At 38.1% G+C, this 18230-nt stretch overlaps 1 protein-coding gene across 2 annotated transcripts in view; it reads left to right on the plus strand.

Moving 5' to 3' along the window:
• The window catches only part of LOC116333576 (protocadherin-15-like), a 211234-nt gene that overhangs the window by 142464 nt on the left and 50540 nt on the right, over positions 1 to 18230 (plus strand). For both annotated transcript variants that reach the window (XM_039622170.1, XM_039622169.1), the window contains exons 18-23: positions 1232 to 1360; positions 5812 to 6117; positions 8068 to 8298; positions 12110 to 12226; positions 15616 to 15756; positions 17109 to 17221. In XM_039622170.1, coding sequence (XP_039478104.1) covers positions 1232 to 1360; positions 5812 to 6117; positions 8068 to 8298; positions 12110 to 12226; positions 15616 to 15756; positions 17109 to 17221 — 1037 coding nt within the window. The remainder of the gene's footprint in view (positions 1 to 1231; positions 1361 to 5811; positions 6118 to 8067; positions 8299 to 12109; positions 12227 to 15615; positions 15757 to 17108; positions 17222 to 18230) is intronic.

An 18230-nucleotide genomic window follows, 5' to 3' on the forward strand; every position in this document is an offset into this window, starting at 1 on the left:
TGAATAATAAATTTAAAATAGTAAAAATAGTATTTTCTCATCAACAAGATGTTTACCAAAGAGCTGTAATCTGAAAACTTAGCATAACAGGCATAGTGTCCTTCAAAAATTTAAAGAAACTGGAGGAAAGTGGAGGAAAAATGTGTCAGGCCTAAAAATAAAAAACACAGCACCATATAAAACATGTCTAGCAAAAAAATTCCAGCAAAGACCTGACACAGAATTAGAGATGTTTGCCATCTACTGTTTGCCAAACCCTAATCACAAATTGTCTGGGTGGCAAGAAGCCATTCTTCAGGAAGGGGAATAAAGAAGAAAAGGCTGAGGTATGCCAAATTATATAAGAGCTGGACTGAAAATCAATGATAAGAGTTCCTACTGAGTAATTCATCCAAATTTGAAATTTGGGGGTAAAATCAGTATTTATAGAGGAGGTTAGGAGAGAGGTACAACAGTGGATCTACAGTCATCTTTAAAACCATGTGGAAATGGCTTTATTTTTTTCAGCACAAGAATATAAATTATGCTGGCAGTGCAGTAACAGCATACCTGGACAGAAAACCACACAATGGAACATTATCAGTCATGGATTTGCCTCCCCAGAGCCTTACAATCTTGACAGAAAATGAACAAAAGTTAACCAACATTTAAAGAAGAGCTTTGAATGTCCTTTAAAAAGCTTGGAGAACTATTCCTGGATACTGTTTTTACTGTTTTTTATTTTCTTTACTGATACTGTTTTTGTTTTGTTTTTTTTAAAGTAACAAGACAGCTTGGTTAAGGGATTTCAGGCTATGCTAAAGAATAAAGGTGGCTGATTCCAAACACATCCATGAATAATTATAAGCTTGTTAGAATTGTACAAAGTATTTAATTTTTATCTAAATGAGAGCTCATGGTTCCACTCATAAATGCTGAATGGTTTTATTTATCGACAATAAAATGCATTTTGAAAGTATTTCCAACTATAATTATTATTTTTAATTGTCAGGTCTCCAAAAAAGTTGTCTGATTATAATCCTAATCCTTTTAAAAGTGTCTACTTGAGCATGGCATAGCTTTTAACAGTCACCCTTATTCTGGTCAAAGTGTATTTACTCAAATTACATTATATCACATTTGATGCCTTTTTAGTTGTGCTTGTCCTCTTTGTTTATGAAAAGGGAACACTCACTGTGAAGTGAATAACATTAGTTTTATTGTGCTCTCTGTTTGACTGTTTTTCCTTTAGACAACCACAACTACTGTGAACATAGTTGTTACCGATGTCAATGATAATGACCCGAAGTTTGACCTCACCATACCTTCAAATTTTTCTGTGCGAGAAGAAGAGGCCAACTTGTTTGTAGGACGAGTAAGGGTAAGTCTAATGTCCCTCCGTTCTTGCCTTGTAAATCTGATGTGTTCTGTTCATTGTTGCATGTCCTCATATTTTAAAAGAACACTGATACAAGACACTGGTTAACACGTCCGCTTGGCAGATGAAAGATTCTGGGGTTTTCTCAGTCACTGCCTTCTACATGTTTTGTTTTTGTTTTTCTGACTAAAGTATAAATTTCAATTAGATGGACAATTTCTAAACAGTTTCTAAACAATGGCCTCATATGGATAGAAAAAGGTTTACAGATTTACCCAGCAACCACTTTAGAAAATCTCCACGTACATACAATTTGTTATATCAGTTTTTTGTAATTGCTCATACAAAAAAAAGAATCTTGCCTCCAAAGGTAAATGGGCATAGCCACATCAGTGACATTTGTCATTTTTCAGGATATTCCCATTTCATATTAAGCAACCCGTCACATTTTTAGGGCGTGTGGAAATGGGCTGCTGCTAAATGCTTGGAGTTTATGACGTGTGAAATGTGACAAAAGGACATATGAAGGAAGTTTGGTGTCTGCATGCAGTAGAGCTCCCTTCAGTCTTACTCCCAAGTATTTCTTCACAAATGCAGCCAGCAGCTAGATTAAAGCTTAGTCCACCACACTGACTCTTCCTCAGCTGGCTGCATGCCAGTTTGAGTTGAGGCTGCGCCTTTGTGACTGAAAAGAAAAGTACATTAAAGTACTTAGCGCTACAAAATCCTGCTCTCCATGCGCATGCACACAGAGACACCACAGCTTAGCCCATAGTAACTGATCGAGAGCGTATGGGGGCATTTTGTTGAGTGCAACACTGTTAAAGCTGCAGAAATTGCAGGAAAAAAAGAATAGTCATTCTTATATAATGTGATGTTTTTAATTTTAGTCATTTTGGCTATATTTGGTCATATTTTTCATGCTACACTCCATCTGGCAAAATCCTGAAAGGCAGTAAGATTCATCATTAAAGGAGACCTGTTGTTCTTTTATACGTACTTACTCATAATAGTGTAGTATCTTATATTACAAAGTCTTTAAATCTATTTTTTTTACAACTGGCAACCAATCACAAGAAGCCTGAATAAAAGAAAAGAGGAAGTGAGCTAAAATGGTTCATATAGTGGACAAATTGAGGGGCAGCATCAAGGTCCTGCATAAAAAATAAATAAATAAATAAAAAATCTTATTGCTATAGCAGTCCAAAAATAAAAACATAGAGTTGGAATTTAGGTGAAATTTTTAAACAAATGTATGCTAAAGTGCAATTCTTAAATCATTTTTCAACATTCTTCGAAATCCAATACCACTTTTAAATTCTGCAGGCTTGTACTCCTAGATGATATAGAACAGATGATATAGCGCTGCTCCAGTTTATTAATGGCAAACTACATGAATACATTTCTGGATTGACATCTGATAGTTCTCTGATTGAGAAATGTCTGCATTTAGCTTGCAGAAGGATTAAAGCTTCCTGATATTTATAATTTAGTCCTAAAATAGTTGTCTAAATATTGCCTAAAATTTTAGTCCTAAAGTATTATTTCTATGTCCCAAATGCTTCCTGTGTGTAGGAAATCCCTTTGCTTTTTCTCGTTTATCTCCTTGGTTTAATCCCATCACGGAGGAGTGACATTCTACTTATTTTTTGTGCAAGGAGCATATATTTGCATTTTTGTAGATCTTGCTCACTGAACATTATGTGAAGCGAACATGCCCTTCAGGATGAGGGGCCTAAATAAACTCTGTCTGTAACGCAGATAGCGCAATTGTTAATTTTCTTCTTTTTTTTGTATTACATTAGGAGTCGTGTCTAAAGTAGTATTTGTTATTGCAGGAAAAGTGCAAAGGCGTATATAATGATAACTGTGGGCTTTTAGCTTAAAATATAAATCACCACATTTCATCAAAATTACATGTGCCATTTGCATTCCAGTTGACAAGAGGTGCAATAATAGATACATAAAATGCCCTTCATCACATTTGACATTAACTTTTTTAGCCACTTGGAATCATCAGTCATGTACAGTAGCAAGCATGAATACATTAGATAGAAATATACAGGAGAACATTGTTTACCTGTGTGAGGTCAAAAGAAATCGAACAAAAATAATAGACGGCTTGGTGTTTAATAATAGAGTTTATCTTAGATGAAAAAGAATTGAGCATCTGGGAGTTCAGATACCTGCATTGAGTTCATACACTGGGGCGGCACATGACATCTTGGCAAAGAAAATGGAAAAGGAGGAAAAAAAAAATCTTACCATCCAGGGCATTGTCACTTAACATACATCGCTTAAACATTTCTCTGTGTTTCATCATCTATCCTGACACACCAACCAATGTCTAGTAACTTGCAGCTTTCTTTCAGAAAGCCTAGAAAACATCTTGTGATGTGGAGATTTTGTAGGAGCCTTGTACTGTGTGCATGTCTATAACTGTCTTGCGGAACAAATGCTCTCCTATCAAATCAGTAACCCACAGCTTACTGTCACATAATGTGCTAAGTGACAGAGGAGGGAAGGGTGGGATGCTGACTGCTGGCATAAGGCTTATTTGTTTCAACTGAAGTATTTCACATTCAAATCTGATTTCCACCAATAAAATTGGTTCGGTTTTCCTGTACTACTTTGAATTCACCTGTAGGAAGAAAGTTACAATCCAGCCAGCCACAAAGCTTTAGGCAATTGCCAACAGTGGAGATGACTGCAGTGGAAATGCATAATGCTATTAAGTAGCTTATTGCTAGCCTTAAAGCATTTCGGATTATCGTTATAGTAATTGGAGCTGGTTCCCACCTGTTCTTATTTTGTATGCACTCATATAGACTGCAGATGATTTACCAGGTTATCACAACTGACAGCTTTGCCGGTTGTGCTAATAGAGCCGTTTGTTCTGTTACTTACAAATCCTAACCATATAAGCCCATTCTATTTGCTCTTAGCGGGGAGTCGTAATCTGAGCACGCAAATGACTGGAGGACAGATAGATTAGCGCTTGTGTCGCACACATCATGGAGGCATCATGAGAAATTGTTGCTAATTGGACAAGCTGTTGAACATAGTTTATTTTTTACCACACAGATTCCTTGATAAAGTGAGTCTGATTGTTCGAGACATCTGAAAGCGATGCTATGCAGCTCTTTACTCTCCTCAAAACACCCCTTTAGATTTTGTTGAGATGAAGACATCAGTGCTTGAATTTATTTTTAAAAATACTGTACACAGGGAATAGAAATCCCTGCAATAGAAGGGGGCAATTCAGAATGAATTTTAGGTTTTAACATTAATCATCCAGAACAGAAACAAAAAAAAATAAATCTACTAGACCCACACCAGCAGAGCACAAAGTAGACTCATTTCCCTTGTACTATATTAGAGGTCTGCGTGGGCCTGTTCTTTAAAACCCACCTGCTCAAGCTGTTTTTGTGCTGAAGCCACCTGTACCTGCAGGATCTTCTATTGCTCTCAGAGTCACTATATAGAGCCTGCCCACGAGCTCACAATTTAAAACTCGCAAGTTAGATTACTAAGAAATGCTGTCCAAATGTGTCCCAACAGAAACTGCTTCATGGTGAAGAAAACTCATCATCTCGATCATATAATGTAATGCTGAGGTTGGAGTGGGTCTTGAAAACAGATACATAGTCATTAATATCCCAAATGCTACATTTTAGAAGGTCTAATTTAATCTAATGTTTTGTCATCTGTAACTTTAAACGTACATATGTAGCTCTGCAGTTCCCTGAAAAAAGCTGTTTCCTCCCTTCATTTCCACAGACTGTAAATATTTTAGATACTTTGCTTAGTTGTTTTTGTTTTGTTTTTTTTTTTTAATATAGCCGCTGCTTTTATAGACACAGGCATATGTAATGACCCATGATTGGCTCGGTGGTATTTATTTGAACCCTGCATGATCATAATGGCACCACAGTAGCTTTCCCTCGGGTCCTTAGTTCTCTGATAATTATTGTAATAATATTTTTTTTTAAAAAGGGAAAACCTCTGCATCTCAGTTATATAATCAGCTCTTCACATGATGTATTTGATGAATATTTCTCTCTTGCAGTATTGATATATGTAAATGGTTTCTCGTTGTTTCCCACAGGTTTTTCTAAAGCAGCTTCAGGAATGAAAAGAAGTGTATTGATCGCGTTTCATTGATGGCTCATTTAGCATAATATTAACTGCTTCCATCATTAAAATGTGGTAACTCGCTTTGGGTTTTGCAGCGTTTAATGTTAATTGTTTGAAATCAGCAAGAACAAAGGCTGCAAGTGTCAGAGATCAAATAACCCATGCTGAGGTCAAAGAAAAGACTTAATTCAAGCATATAATTTATGTGGGCGAGCCGCCTAGATATTATGATTCTCTGCATTTCTGCACTGAATAAACAAAGATAATCATTAATCTTCCCATAACTGAGCCCTCTGATCATTTTATTTTTTTCCCAGGCCACAGATCCAGATGCAGGAGCTAATGGCCAGGTGCGCTACCGGATCGTGAATCATCCCGACTTGTTTACAATAAGCGCTAATGGAAGCATCTACACACGAGTGCCACTTGATCGGGAGTCAAGAAGTCAGTATGACTTGGTGGTTGAAGCCTCGGATGGGGCGGTAGACCCGCGACGGACCTCTTTCACTGTTTCAGTCCAGGTCACGGATATCGATGACAACAGCCCGGTGTTCTCCCAGCAGACCTATGTGGTGAATGTGCCTGAGAACAGCCCTGTGGGAACTGTAGTCCTGCAGCTAAGTGTAAGAACCAAATGTCTCCTATCTCATGTTGTATGGTACAGGTGTTTGTGTTAAAAAGGCTTTTGGAATCTTTTAACTTCAAGAGCTCGCAATTTAGCAGTTTAAAATGTCAAATGCTTCCAGACAGAGGCAATTATGCAGACGGCAACATATATAATCTTTTATGCAGTGCAGTGACAGCTCTCTGTGCTTTTTTAGAATAAAACTGAAAACCTATTTCCTCAAATCGTCAAACCGGCTTCTGAAGAGAATTGTTTTTTCGATCTTTCACAACCAATGTTAATAGAATGTTTTGTTGTTTGTTGTGAAAGAAATTGAGAAAAACGTTTTATTTTCTTTTTAATTGGTGGCATCTGTCTTTGGCATCGCTTCAACCCTGTCAAGCAGGAGTGCATTTGTTTGCGCCGAAGTGTAGTGTCGAAAAACCCGGTGCATGAGGAGCAAACGCGAGCAGAGGGGCGAGTAATTGCTGGCATATTGTGAGTGACATCTCCCAGACGGGGATAAAGCTTGAGGGGGAGGGGGAGAAGAAGGGCAGGTGGGGGCTGAGGTCGAAGGGTGTGTGTGACAGTGGCACTGTGACACCATTAATCTCCTAGACGACACGTTAACTCTGAGCTCACCAGGGTGGTTGGCAAAATACCTAAATAGCACAGGTGAGATAGAACAGAACATAGTCTGTCTTAGTTTTTTTAATCTCACACAGAAAGAAAGAAAGAAAAAGTGACTAAGATAAACTATATTGTATCAGATAGCTATGTATGTGGGTTGCTCAGTCCATATGTCTGTCTTCCCCAAAGGATGCAACCTATCGACTTTGAAAGTGCTCATAAAGGAATTTTTGTTTTTCAGATTTTCATGACATTGGCCCTTTAGCAATAATGTTAAATGTTGTTACTCAGAGTATTTCCACAGTTAAACTTACTTTAGTGTGTGTGTTAGTGTTTTCGTGCAGATGAACATGGTTGTATGGCCTGATGGATTACAGACAAAATGTTTAAGTGCAGACCACACTTGGCACTCTCAATTCTGTCAGCTCTGTGGGTGTTACGAATGCTATGAGGGTAACAAGAGTTCATTTCATGGCAAATTTTGATTTAGTTTTAGTCATAATATATGGCATCTAATTTTTATTAGTTTTAGTTGACTAAATATCATAAGGTTATGGTAGAAATAATAAATATAAAGAGTAAAGGTTTTTTGCGTTGTGGTTGTTGTGTTTTTCCTTAACATCAAATGCAAAATGTGTCCTTATATCAACTCTTCTCTTCCTCTCAGGCGTTGACATTTTGTTGTTTTCATGAAAAACAGGAAGCACGGGAGCTAGGTGTACCTAACCTTACCGCACAAGGAGATGACTTCTGATTCACTTTCAAACTCGTCCCACCTTCCTACACAATTTAATTCATTCCAATAGGTGCATCTGCTAAAAATCTTGGACAAGTTTGACTCTGTTACATCAACCTCAAGGTCACAAACATTCATGGTCTTAATACTCAAAGATTTCCTCTAGCCTCAGCTGCACTTTGTGTTTACTCTTACTTAACAAATGTAATAACTCTTAAGTGTTCTTTATGCTTATGAGTGAAATACTGTGTAAGTGGTTGATGAATCCCCATAAAAACGTGTCCTGCATTAAGCTGCATCTAATATATCTCCTATTGAAGCAGCCATCGCTCTAATTTGCAGTTTGTGATTTAATGCAATGAGTTCTCCATAGTGATTTAATTTAATCAGTGTCTGATTAATAACTGATGCAAGTAGCCCCTGCACTGTAAAAATGCTAAATTAAAAAAAGGGGCATCACTATTCGTTGTCTATGGCCTATACTTACCAGCTTATATGAAAGGTTCTGATTTTGAAATTATAATGTTAGGCTCGTCCTCTCTCCTCTTTCATCACCTTACTTTCTCCAGTGTTAATGCTTTCCTTTCCTCCTCCTTCTCCTAGGCGGTAGACTTAGATCTCTTCTCCAATGTCACTTATCGGATCAAGACTGAATCAGCCAGGCAGCTGTTTTCCCTGAACCCTGTAACAGGGGTGTTAGCTGTACTGCAGACCCTGGACTTCGAGTCCCTGGCAGCTATGAACATGGGGGCTTCTTACACATTCCAGGTAGAAGCTGTCGACCAAGGAGGGGTCATGCCTCCTGGGCAAGCTACCGTCACAGTCCGCATCACGGTAGGAGCCTCCAGATAACTTGTCTACCAAACCCTCCGATGTGTTATTCTACTTTCATCTACCCTCACTGTCCCTCCGGATGTGCAGCACTGGCAGTGAATATGTGGTGAATCATTAGCATAGTTTTACAGTAGTAATAGCTTGCATAAGCCACAATTCAAAAGGGGAGTGGAGAATAGAGACACATTACAGTATTGTACCTGCACTGCTTTGTGATGTTAAATTCAATTTAATGCCATTTATTGCAAAAGCTGACTGTATTCCCTTTGTAAACCACATTTTGGCCTCCTGACCTGCTCGTCCTCTCAGCATCACCGGAGGGGAAAAAAAAAAAAGAATTGATGGATATGTGTTTCTGTCTGGCACACAGTGCTATCCCTGACTTGAATGACTCATTAGCTTTGTGACAGCAATTATGTCGGGTTTTTCAGGAGCTTGTGTTCCCTTCCCAGCCTTTCAAGAGATTAACAGCTGAATCCCAACGAAAGGATTAGACGCCTTGTATTGTGATACTGTTCATGTGTGTATGCGTGTGTTAATGGTCGTGTGTTTTAACTCTGAGTAATTCTTCAAAATGTGTTCACATTTATCTCTGTGTATGAATTCGGTCCACCCACAGTGACTGTCTCTAAGTCTGTAGAATTAAGCTTTTGATATTCCACAGAATGAGAGCAAGTGCCTAAGCTTATTCCAGCAGGCTCACCACATGGTCTGCCAACCTGTAGAGTGAGTTTGTCCTCCGATAAGGAAAAGCTTTGTTGCATTCTTTTTGCTGTCACCCAGGAATGGTGTTTGACAGGATAAACATTGCACAGCTACTGATATCAAAGCAGTGACTGCTATTTCAAATGGCGGATATGAGTTAGAATGAGTCTAATGGATTCATACAGGCTTCCAGGGAACTAGGGATGGAGATAGAGTTGATTCCACTGATTTTACTTCCTTCCCCATGTAACACCTCCGGAGAGTTATTTGAAGTCATCTATGTTTGATTTTTCCCTTGTATTGTTTTGTTATTGCCTCCTTTATCATATACCTTGCTGTGATGGATCGACTGCTTTGCTTGTGCTGCTGTTTTAAGTCTCCCAAAGTTTTTCCTTTTGTTCTTAACTTCATAAATGCACGTGTTTGTATGCGTGTGTGTGGCAAAAGTGTCGTATGTACTCTACACGTACATGTAGCACATACATATGTGCAGATACAGCTTCCTTGTGAACACTTGCAGCACAAGGATCAGACTTTGTTGTTCAAAGCAAGGGCTGGATCATAGATTTTCTGCTAGGAAACACTAAACCTGTGTATAGATCAAAGGGAGACTGCCCTCCACCACTGAGCTTATAGAACACATACTGTTGCCCATGGCTCAGCCAAAACAGTGGAAAGTAAAGAGAAAATTCAGGAGCAAGAAAGATCAGGCTCCAGTAGTTATAATAGAGCTAAGCTATTCCTAAGAGATATGTGAATGGCTTACTGAGTTTTTCATTTTCACACAGCAAAGCAAGGTTTGCATAGTTGACATGATTTTCTTTCTTTGCAGACTCAAACATGGTAGAGCTTTGCTGTGCATTGTTAACTAGGAGAAGGTGATTAAAGCTGTGCTGTTATGAGGGCACTCTCACATGTTCTACGGAGCAATTAATAACTGAATGCTGATAAAATATTTTTCTTTTTTTTTATTTGTAAATGTTGGAACACAGATACTAGCCTGAAAGCTCAAGCATACACATACACATTTACATAATGATCTGATTAAATATTATTATTATTACTAAACTAAATTTTTACCATCATCTATTATTGTCATCATTTGTTAGTGACAGTAAATGTTTTGTACCCATCCACTGTTAGCAGGTCCTGTAATGTTATCTAATAAAGGTACTGGCTATTTCATTAATTAGTTAGAGGCTGGACTTTCTTTTGCCTTCCAGACTGCTTTAATTCTTCACGAGTTTTGAAAAAAGTTTTGAAAACATTCCTCAGGGATTTTTAGTCCAGAATGACATGATGACATTTCACAGGCTGCACATCTATAATGTGAATCTCCTGTTCATGTGCCTTTGAGACATGATGATGGATCGCATCATCGCATCTCAATGGTGTGCTCTTGCTTTGAAATCTGGTGACTGAGGAAGTCATTTGTCTAGAGTGAACTAATTGTCATGTTAAAGAAACCAGTTTGAGATGATTTTAGCTTTGTTTCATGGTCTGTTGTTCTGCTGGAAGCAGCCATCACTAGATAGGTACAGTGAGGTCATACAGGAATGGACGTAGTCAGGAACAATACTCGGGTAGGATGTGGTGTTGAGAACATATTCCCATCGCCACAAGTATCCTGAATTGTTGCCACAAGGCAAGACAAATCCATCCTTGTGTTATCCAGGGAAAATTCTGACCCGATCATCCAAATCAAAACAAAGCAGCATTGTTTTTTTTCCAATCTTCAATTGTCCAATTTCAGTGAGTGTGTGTGAATTGAAGCCTTGGTCTCCTCTTCTTAAACTATAAAAGCCCAGATCAGGTACCACTCCAGCTTTAAAAGCCCACAATGCATCAGAGATGCTTTTCTGCATACCTTAGTTATAACAAGTGGTTATTTGAGTTTGAGCCTGTAGTCTGGCCATTTTGCTCTGAGCTTTCACATCAACAAAACCTTTTCACCCAAAGAACTGCTGCTCACTTGATATTTTCCTCTCTTTTGAACCTTCTCTATAAACCCTAGAGATAGTTTTGAGTTTGGGGCAGTCAGTGTTGTCTGATAGAACCAACTATGCCATAATCTTCCCACTTCTGATGCTCATTTTGGACTTAAACAGGTCATCTTGAACATGTATATATGTCTAAATGCAGCTGCTGCCATGTGACTGGCTGGTTTTTATGAAGTTTAAAGTAGTTGAATGTGTGTTCCTAATGAAATGACTGAGTATAGCATAAACTGTGTTTGTTTATCTGTGAAGTGAACACACTTGGATGAGATTTTCGCTTCAGATCAAACATTCTGGCACAGAGAAAAACAAGAAAAACCTTTCCATTGTATTAGTTTAATTACGAATGAAACATTTAATTTTCAGACAGCTGCTGTGCTATTTTCACATGCTTCTATGTTGCACGTGGATGCATTCTGTTCACTATTAGGAATAGCGTTATGCAGACTGTTGGGCACTGTTGGGCATTACTGTTCTTAAATGAAGGCATTAAGTGACTGAGCTGAGAGGTCTGCAGCGAGCAGATATTACTCTGTTATCAAATACATAATAATACTTTGCTAATGTTAGATGAGCCTCTCCTCTGTATTGCCGGCTCTAGTAAGTAAGCAAGTTGAAAAGACTTACTCTTTAGTTTTCTTATGTATGAAATCCTGACTGAGTTGATCTGTGTTTCAGCACTTCTAAGGGAAAAGCAAAAGCGCCATGGACTTGGCTGTTTGTTTGCTAATGATATGTCTTCTAGCGTAGGAAAAAAACACCAAATGCATATGTTAACAAGGCTACAAACTAGAGTTTCTTTGGGGGACTTACTTGCTCTGCCAGGGGGCATTCTGAATTACTGAAGTGTTAACTGAAGTCAAGTAGAGCAGCCACTGCAAAATCTACCATATTATTAATTCACCATGCAAACAGCATTAGAAAACATAGTGGTGATAGAATATTGCTGAATTCATTTGACCCTTTCTACTCCCTTCTGCTTTACTCTACTAATAAATGAAGTAAAAAAAAGCTTTTTTTACTGATACCTGATTTGCTTTAACATATGAACTGCAATGTTTAGGTAAACAATGGCACTAATATATTAACTGATCTGTGTTTCATTTCAGGACATGAATGACTTCTCCCCCATCTTTCGCCAAGACCTGTATAAAGGCATGGTGGCACCTAATGCAGAGAAAGGAACAGTCATTACCACAGTTTATGCTGAGGACCAAGACCCACCAGTGAGTACTGTTTGAAAAATGCTGTGCACATGTTATGATTAAGATATGCAACAGTGGAGAAAGAGATGAAAGGGGGGTGGGAGGGGGCCTCTGACTGATGATTTCAGACCTGCATGTTTCTGTCAGAATGTCATTTCACATGATGCATTTAAAAGATGTTTTCAGGACCTCAGTGCTCTTATTAGAGTTGCAGTGTTGTGTGAAAGTTTATTCCAAACCAACTCTAACTGCAAGGTGTGCATCTCCATTTGTATGAGTCATTCACTCGCCTCAGTGTCAGATTTCCTCAAACTCCTTTGCCTCACTATCTGAGCAGGATCTGTTGGGAGCTGTCTTAATATAGTCTGAAATCCAAGGAACATTGCTCCATGCAGAAAAGAAATTGTGACAACCGGAGGAGACTGGAAATGTGTAGATAGTACAGTTTTTATGGATTCTTGTCTTAGTATTATTTAGCTGAGAAAATCTTCATATTTTATTGGACTTGGTGACCCAGCAGTGTTCTCGACTGCACTGGTTTATTCCTCTTGGCTTTTATGTGTGATTTTTATATTTAAAGCAACATTATCAAATTACTTCAGTGATCAGATTTGATTATTGATTTATCTTTAAAAACTTTCAGAGTCAAAAATAGAAATTTGAATTTCCCAGCGACCTCCTCGCCATGTGCTAGTCGTGTCCAGCTCTGGATGTTTTTCAGAAAGCAAACTTGATGCTTCTTATTAATAGCACAGCCGCTGGTCGGATCTCACCAGGTCTGAAGAATTTTGCATTCTCTCTGCAGCATGTAAACACAGAGATAACTGATTCTTGTCAGTGCCAGCTGTAGGTGGTTGAGCATCTCAAGAATGTCACAGTCGCTAGTGCACATCTTACCTTTCCTCCCAGAGAAAACACTCCCACATCCTGGGTTTCTGTCTCTCAGGAGGTACACCTGTCCATCTGTTAGGTGATAGTGAACTCGTAAAACCCAAACCCTGTGTATCATCATTTGTAAAGTGAGGTCTTGTTTTTTCTTTCATGATCACTATTCTAACGGACAAAGATCTACCAGCACTAAAACACAATTCGGAAATCATCCATATCTTCCCACGAAGGCATGGAGTGACATGGGAAAATATGTTAACGGAGAGAAGTGTTGGATTTACTAACAAGGGCTGACTAACTCAGTTTCTGTCATGGACACACCTGTTAGGTGGAAAGAGTCTAGTGATTAGTCTAGTGATTTCTAAACATGTCAACAAATGTCCCTCTCTGTTAAGCAGGCTAGCAAAAGCCTGCCAGCATAATAAAGAAACAGAATTGTCCTGTTAATCTGATACATGTAAGCAATGAGTGCGTTTTGTGAAGGTTTTAATGCATTTCTCCTGAATGAGTTTTTCTTTTTTTATTATTTTTGTAGAGGACATTTTGTACTTTTTTGTAAAGCTAGCATAATACCTGTCCACCTGCACCTCAGGAGAAGTGATACTAATGGGTTTTAAAAAATAAATGCATTTTCTGCACGCCACTCAACCCCATAACGTCAATGTTAATATCACCCTGAATGAGAGAGGAGATCACCATGGAGACAAATGTTCCAGTATAAACCTTTTATTCTTCAGGGGAAGATTTAAAGAGTCTGTTATTTTTGAGTCTGTTGTTTTTTCTTTCTTCTGTGATTGGGTTGATCACGACAGAGGAAGTTTTTCTTCTTTTAGCGATTCCCATTTCCTCAGTAACCTTCTAGTCACTTACAAGTCAAATGAGTCATTTGTAATTTCCCAAAACTAACAAAATAAGTCGTATTGACGTGTTGACTTTATTACACTCTCAGATCAAGGCTTGCTTTTGTGTTGCCTGTCTCTGAAGCATTGTTCAGTGCCTCTCAGGGCTTCTGAGATTGATCAGTTTTAATGAATTTGCTATTTTTATGTTGAAGAGAATTAGAAATAAACACCCACACACATCTTATTTTTAATTACATTTTCTTCACTTGTTCAACAGTGATTTTTGTTTTTTTCCCCCTCTCTTACTGCATTTGAGCATTGCTTGTCATGCATGACATTTTGGGCGCCTGTTTGCAATGTTAACGACAGTGAGTTCACTCAGGCGGTGTCTATAAAAAATTCATATCCCATGTGTAGAATGTCATACAAGACCAAGTGGTTGTACAGCTGAACGTTTCTGTGGACAAGGCAGACAAGGAAAAATATTCCTGTAACAACACTCAACAGTTTACATATTTTTGTACATCTCTCCTGAGTTATGTGGAACACCAATTGCTTTAATTTCTGGTATCTACTCATGGAGTATGAAAAGCACTCTTTTCCAGTGAATAGTTTTGCTGTCTGGGTTTTTATTTTTATTATTTTATTTATTTATTTACTACATAATGATCTTATTTTTTTTATTTCTGTTTATTTATAGCAATATGCTCTTGATATTAAATTAGACACTTCAAATGAGAAATTATGGGCACAAAAACCAGATGTTGGAAATACCAGAGCAAAGCTGCTGCCATCACTGCAGAGGTCTTACTACTGAAGCCAGTGGGGGATATTTTTTTTCCGTAATTGGTGGTCCTGGTCTGACATCTTTTCAATTAAATGTCAGAAAACAATCTGAAGAGCTTTTAGAGATTGGATTTTTTTTTTATCCCCTTAGTGAATTCACTCAGATGGTTTTGTAACCTCTAAGAGACACATTTTTGTTAGTAAGCCTCCCAAGAGATACACTGCTACTACAAGCTTTACCTCTCTCTAGTTCCAGGTTTTACCCAGTCCCTGAGGAGCAAAAGCTGTTCAGCCAAAGAAGGAAAGCTTCAAGAAGATTATTAAAAATCAGACTCAATTTTAGGTCCACAGGGAGGGAACTAGAATAAGATAAGCTATAGAGATGATTAGTAATCAGCAACCATGGTTAATGTTAATCAGAGGTTCATATTGAAGTCCAGGCTGGTATTAATGAATGCATGTGTTACCTTGGAGACTAAAAAGATGAATTTATGAATTTTTGTTAATATTATTTCCAATTAGATTACTAGATTTGAACCAATGAATAACAATGATTTTATTTAGGAGTATCTGATGAGAACCAAATTATGATGAAAAGCTCTCACTTCTTAAAATTGACAAGAACTATTATAGAGACAGGAGCATTTTTTTTAAACATAAGCCACTGCAGTTCTGTTGCATAATAAATAACAAAATAGAACATTTATGAGTCGTGTTGCTAAGCAAGTACTTTCACTAGTCCTTTATGGCCTGACTGCATTTTGTATCAGATTACTTTGAAGTACCCTGTCTTCATCATTTTTCTTTTCATTTGAATATGTGAAATGTGGGATCCAGATAAGTGGATTGTTATTGCATTGATATTGTTCGTGCGCTTCTTTCTCCTTCCTCCAGGGTACTCCGGCCAGTTTGGTTCGCTACAGAGTGGATCTGAACAGATCGCCATACAGTGGGAGTATTTTTGATGTGGAAGCAGAAACAGGGAGAATTATCACGAAGGTCAACCTCAATGAAGAGCCCAGTGTCACCTTTAACGTGAGTGACAGCCATTATGTCAGCAGAGGTGGTGATGAGGTGCCTTTGCTTAAAGTGTCAGTTTATCACTTCACAGATATTTATGTTGTTCAGTCACTTAATGGTTGCAGAGATGAGGCAGAAAAAAAGGATCTGCTGTTTAAGCTTTTAAAGGAGTTAAAGCTGAATTATGTTTAGGTGGGTGGTATGTGTTATTGTGACATCTGTATGAATGCCTGGACCCAAGGTTTCATCTTAACAGGATGACCACTGCTATTTACCTTCCCTGTCAGAGCCTTAAATGTTGTGGTTGAGTGGTTTATAGCACATAAGAAAAGCAGTGTGCTAGTGGCAGTAAACGGTGTTTAGTTATGATTATCAGCTGAGTGATTGTGAGAAATATGATATAAGATACAGTGGCTGTGCTGAAAGCCTGATTATCACAGGACATTATATAGCTGGGGAAATAGCCAGTGATTGTAATTCATGACTAACATAATTCAGCTTTAATACTCTACTCAATAAAGTAGCACTTTATTTGGCTGATAAAAAAGCCATAAAAATCAATTTAAAAATATATTTATTGGCTTAACAAATTCACAATAATTTGACACGTAGAGTTAGTAATGACGTGATATAACATGTAATCATGACGTGATTGCAGCAGTGGAACTAAGAATTGATTATAATGGTATAATGATAAAATCATCATAGTCATAGTGCTATCTTTTGTCTGTCTGTCTTGTTTTAAAGTGATACAAGTTCCACTAAATTTTAGTGGGTTAGAAATGTGTGTAGACTTTTTTTAATATGATACTTTAAAATCAAATAACATTTTGATTTTAACTAACTTGTCTCTGTGACAAATAATATAGAGTTTTCTAGATAAAACAAATCCCTTCCCGGGCATTTTACATAAAGCTATTTTTAACAACTTCCAGTGACTTTACGTAGGCTTGTGGGTGTGAACACTTGAGCATGCGCTGCAGGATATTGTGCCCTAATCTGTCTTTTTTTTTTTTTTTTTACTTACACTCTTTTTTTAAAAAAAAGAAAAAAACATTTTTATGTTCATTCTCTTTCAGCCCCACCCTCCCTCCCTCCCCCTTCCCCGAGCTCCTTTCTCCACAGTCTATGAATGTAGATCAATACATTCATTCTCACTCTCTGGGAGCTTTGCAGCCTGCTCGCCAGAGCAGATTTGCCATTGTGTCTTTATTAGGATGCCGAACATGTTTGCAAAAATGACTGGCAATCCCCAAAAAAGGAATTATTTGTGCAGAGAGCAGACGTTGAGACTAAAAAATGTATTAATTTAGTGCTTGCATTTGCATGTGTCTTTTGTTCGCATGTTTTCTCTTGCTCCTCTGCAGCTCTTTGTGATAGCCTATGACAATGGGGAGCCAGTGAAGTCTAACAGCACTTTGGTGGAGATCACAGTCCTTCAGCCTTCTCGCATCCCAATCTTCACCCAGGAAGAGTACACGTAAGTCTCCTTGACACGGCTGTTGATGTAGCTGCCTCCAACCTGTAACTTCACACACCAAAGAGCAGCTTAGGCTGTAGTGCCAGACAGGGGCAGTAGGTGTAAATCGCTGGAGAAAGTGGACAAGAACACCTGAAGACACATTTGTGTCTGTGGTCACATCACATTCATCTTCCATTCATCATTCATCAAAGGGTTTGAGGTCACAATTTCATAAACATTTATAACTGTGTTAATGATGGCTTTCTTTGCGTTATTGTTCTCATGTCATGAATATTCTGCAAAGAGGTATCATTTCTAATACGGCGTCTCCCATCTCCATGATGCTCTTCTCTGTGCTTGACTGATCACTGAGTTTTATATATAAATATATATTAGAGCTGCAGGGTAGATGCTGCATATCATCGCTGCTGTAAATCACATTTGTGTCTGTCTGTGGGAGAAACAGGGCTTTCCTCTGAGTTTATTAAGAGTCTCTTTTGACAAGATTAACCACTTAGACTGTTAAACTTGCAGAGGAAGATGCAAGATGAGAAGACATAATCTACAGTGGCCTAAGATGACTAGTGGATTTGCATACAATATACCCTCTATAGACATGCTCCTCTACAAGGTTGGGTGGGCTGATAATACTCTGACTCAGAAGGAGGCCAAGAAGTCATACATAATTGAATTATATAAATTTAATTAGAATTAAACTATAATTCAAAATAAACATGGATTGTTAACCTGCCAGCTGACAGTGCTGAGAAAAATATTCTTTGATGAGGGCAAACTAGTGTTAACGGTTGTTTTCTATTTCTTTTTTTTTTTCTTTTTTTTTGCTGCTGTAGGTAAAGTTCTGCAGCATTCAGACTGTGAAGCGTTAAGGTCTGATGGCATAGTTACCTGGCAGATTGCGGTCATTAGGAGCTTAAAGTAAAGCTTGTTTTAAGTGGATTGATTTACTAGCTTCTATGTCAGTTAGACTAGGGAGTGTTGGCAGACTGTCTTCTGCAACAGAATTTGG

The sequence above is a fragment of the Oreochromis aureus genome, linkage group 13 (genome assembly GCF_013358895.1).
Source record: "Oreochromis aureus strain Israel breed Guangdong linkage group 13, ZZ_aureus, whole genome shotgun sequence".
Classification (NCBI taxonomy): Eukaryota; Metazoa; Chordata; class Actinopteri; order Cichliformes; family Cichlidae; genus Oreochromis; species Oreochromis aureus.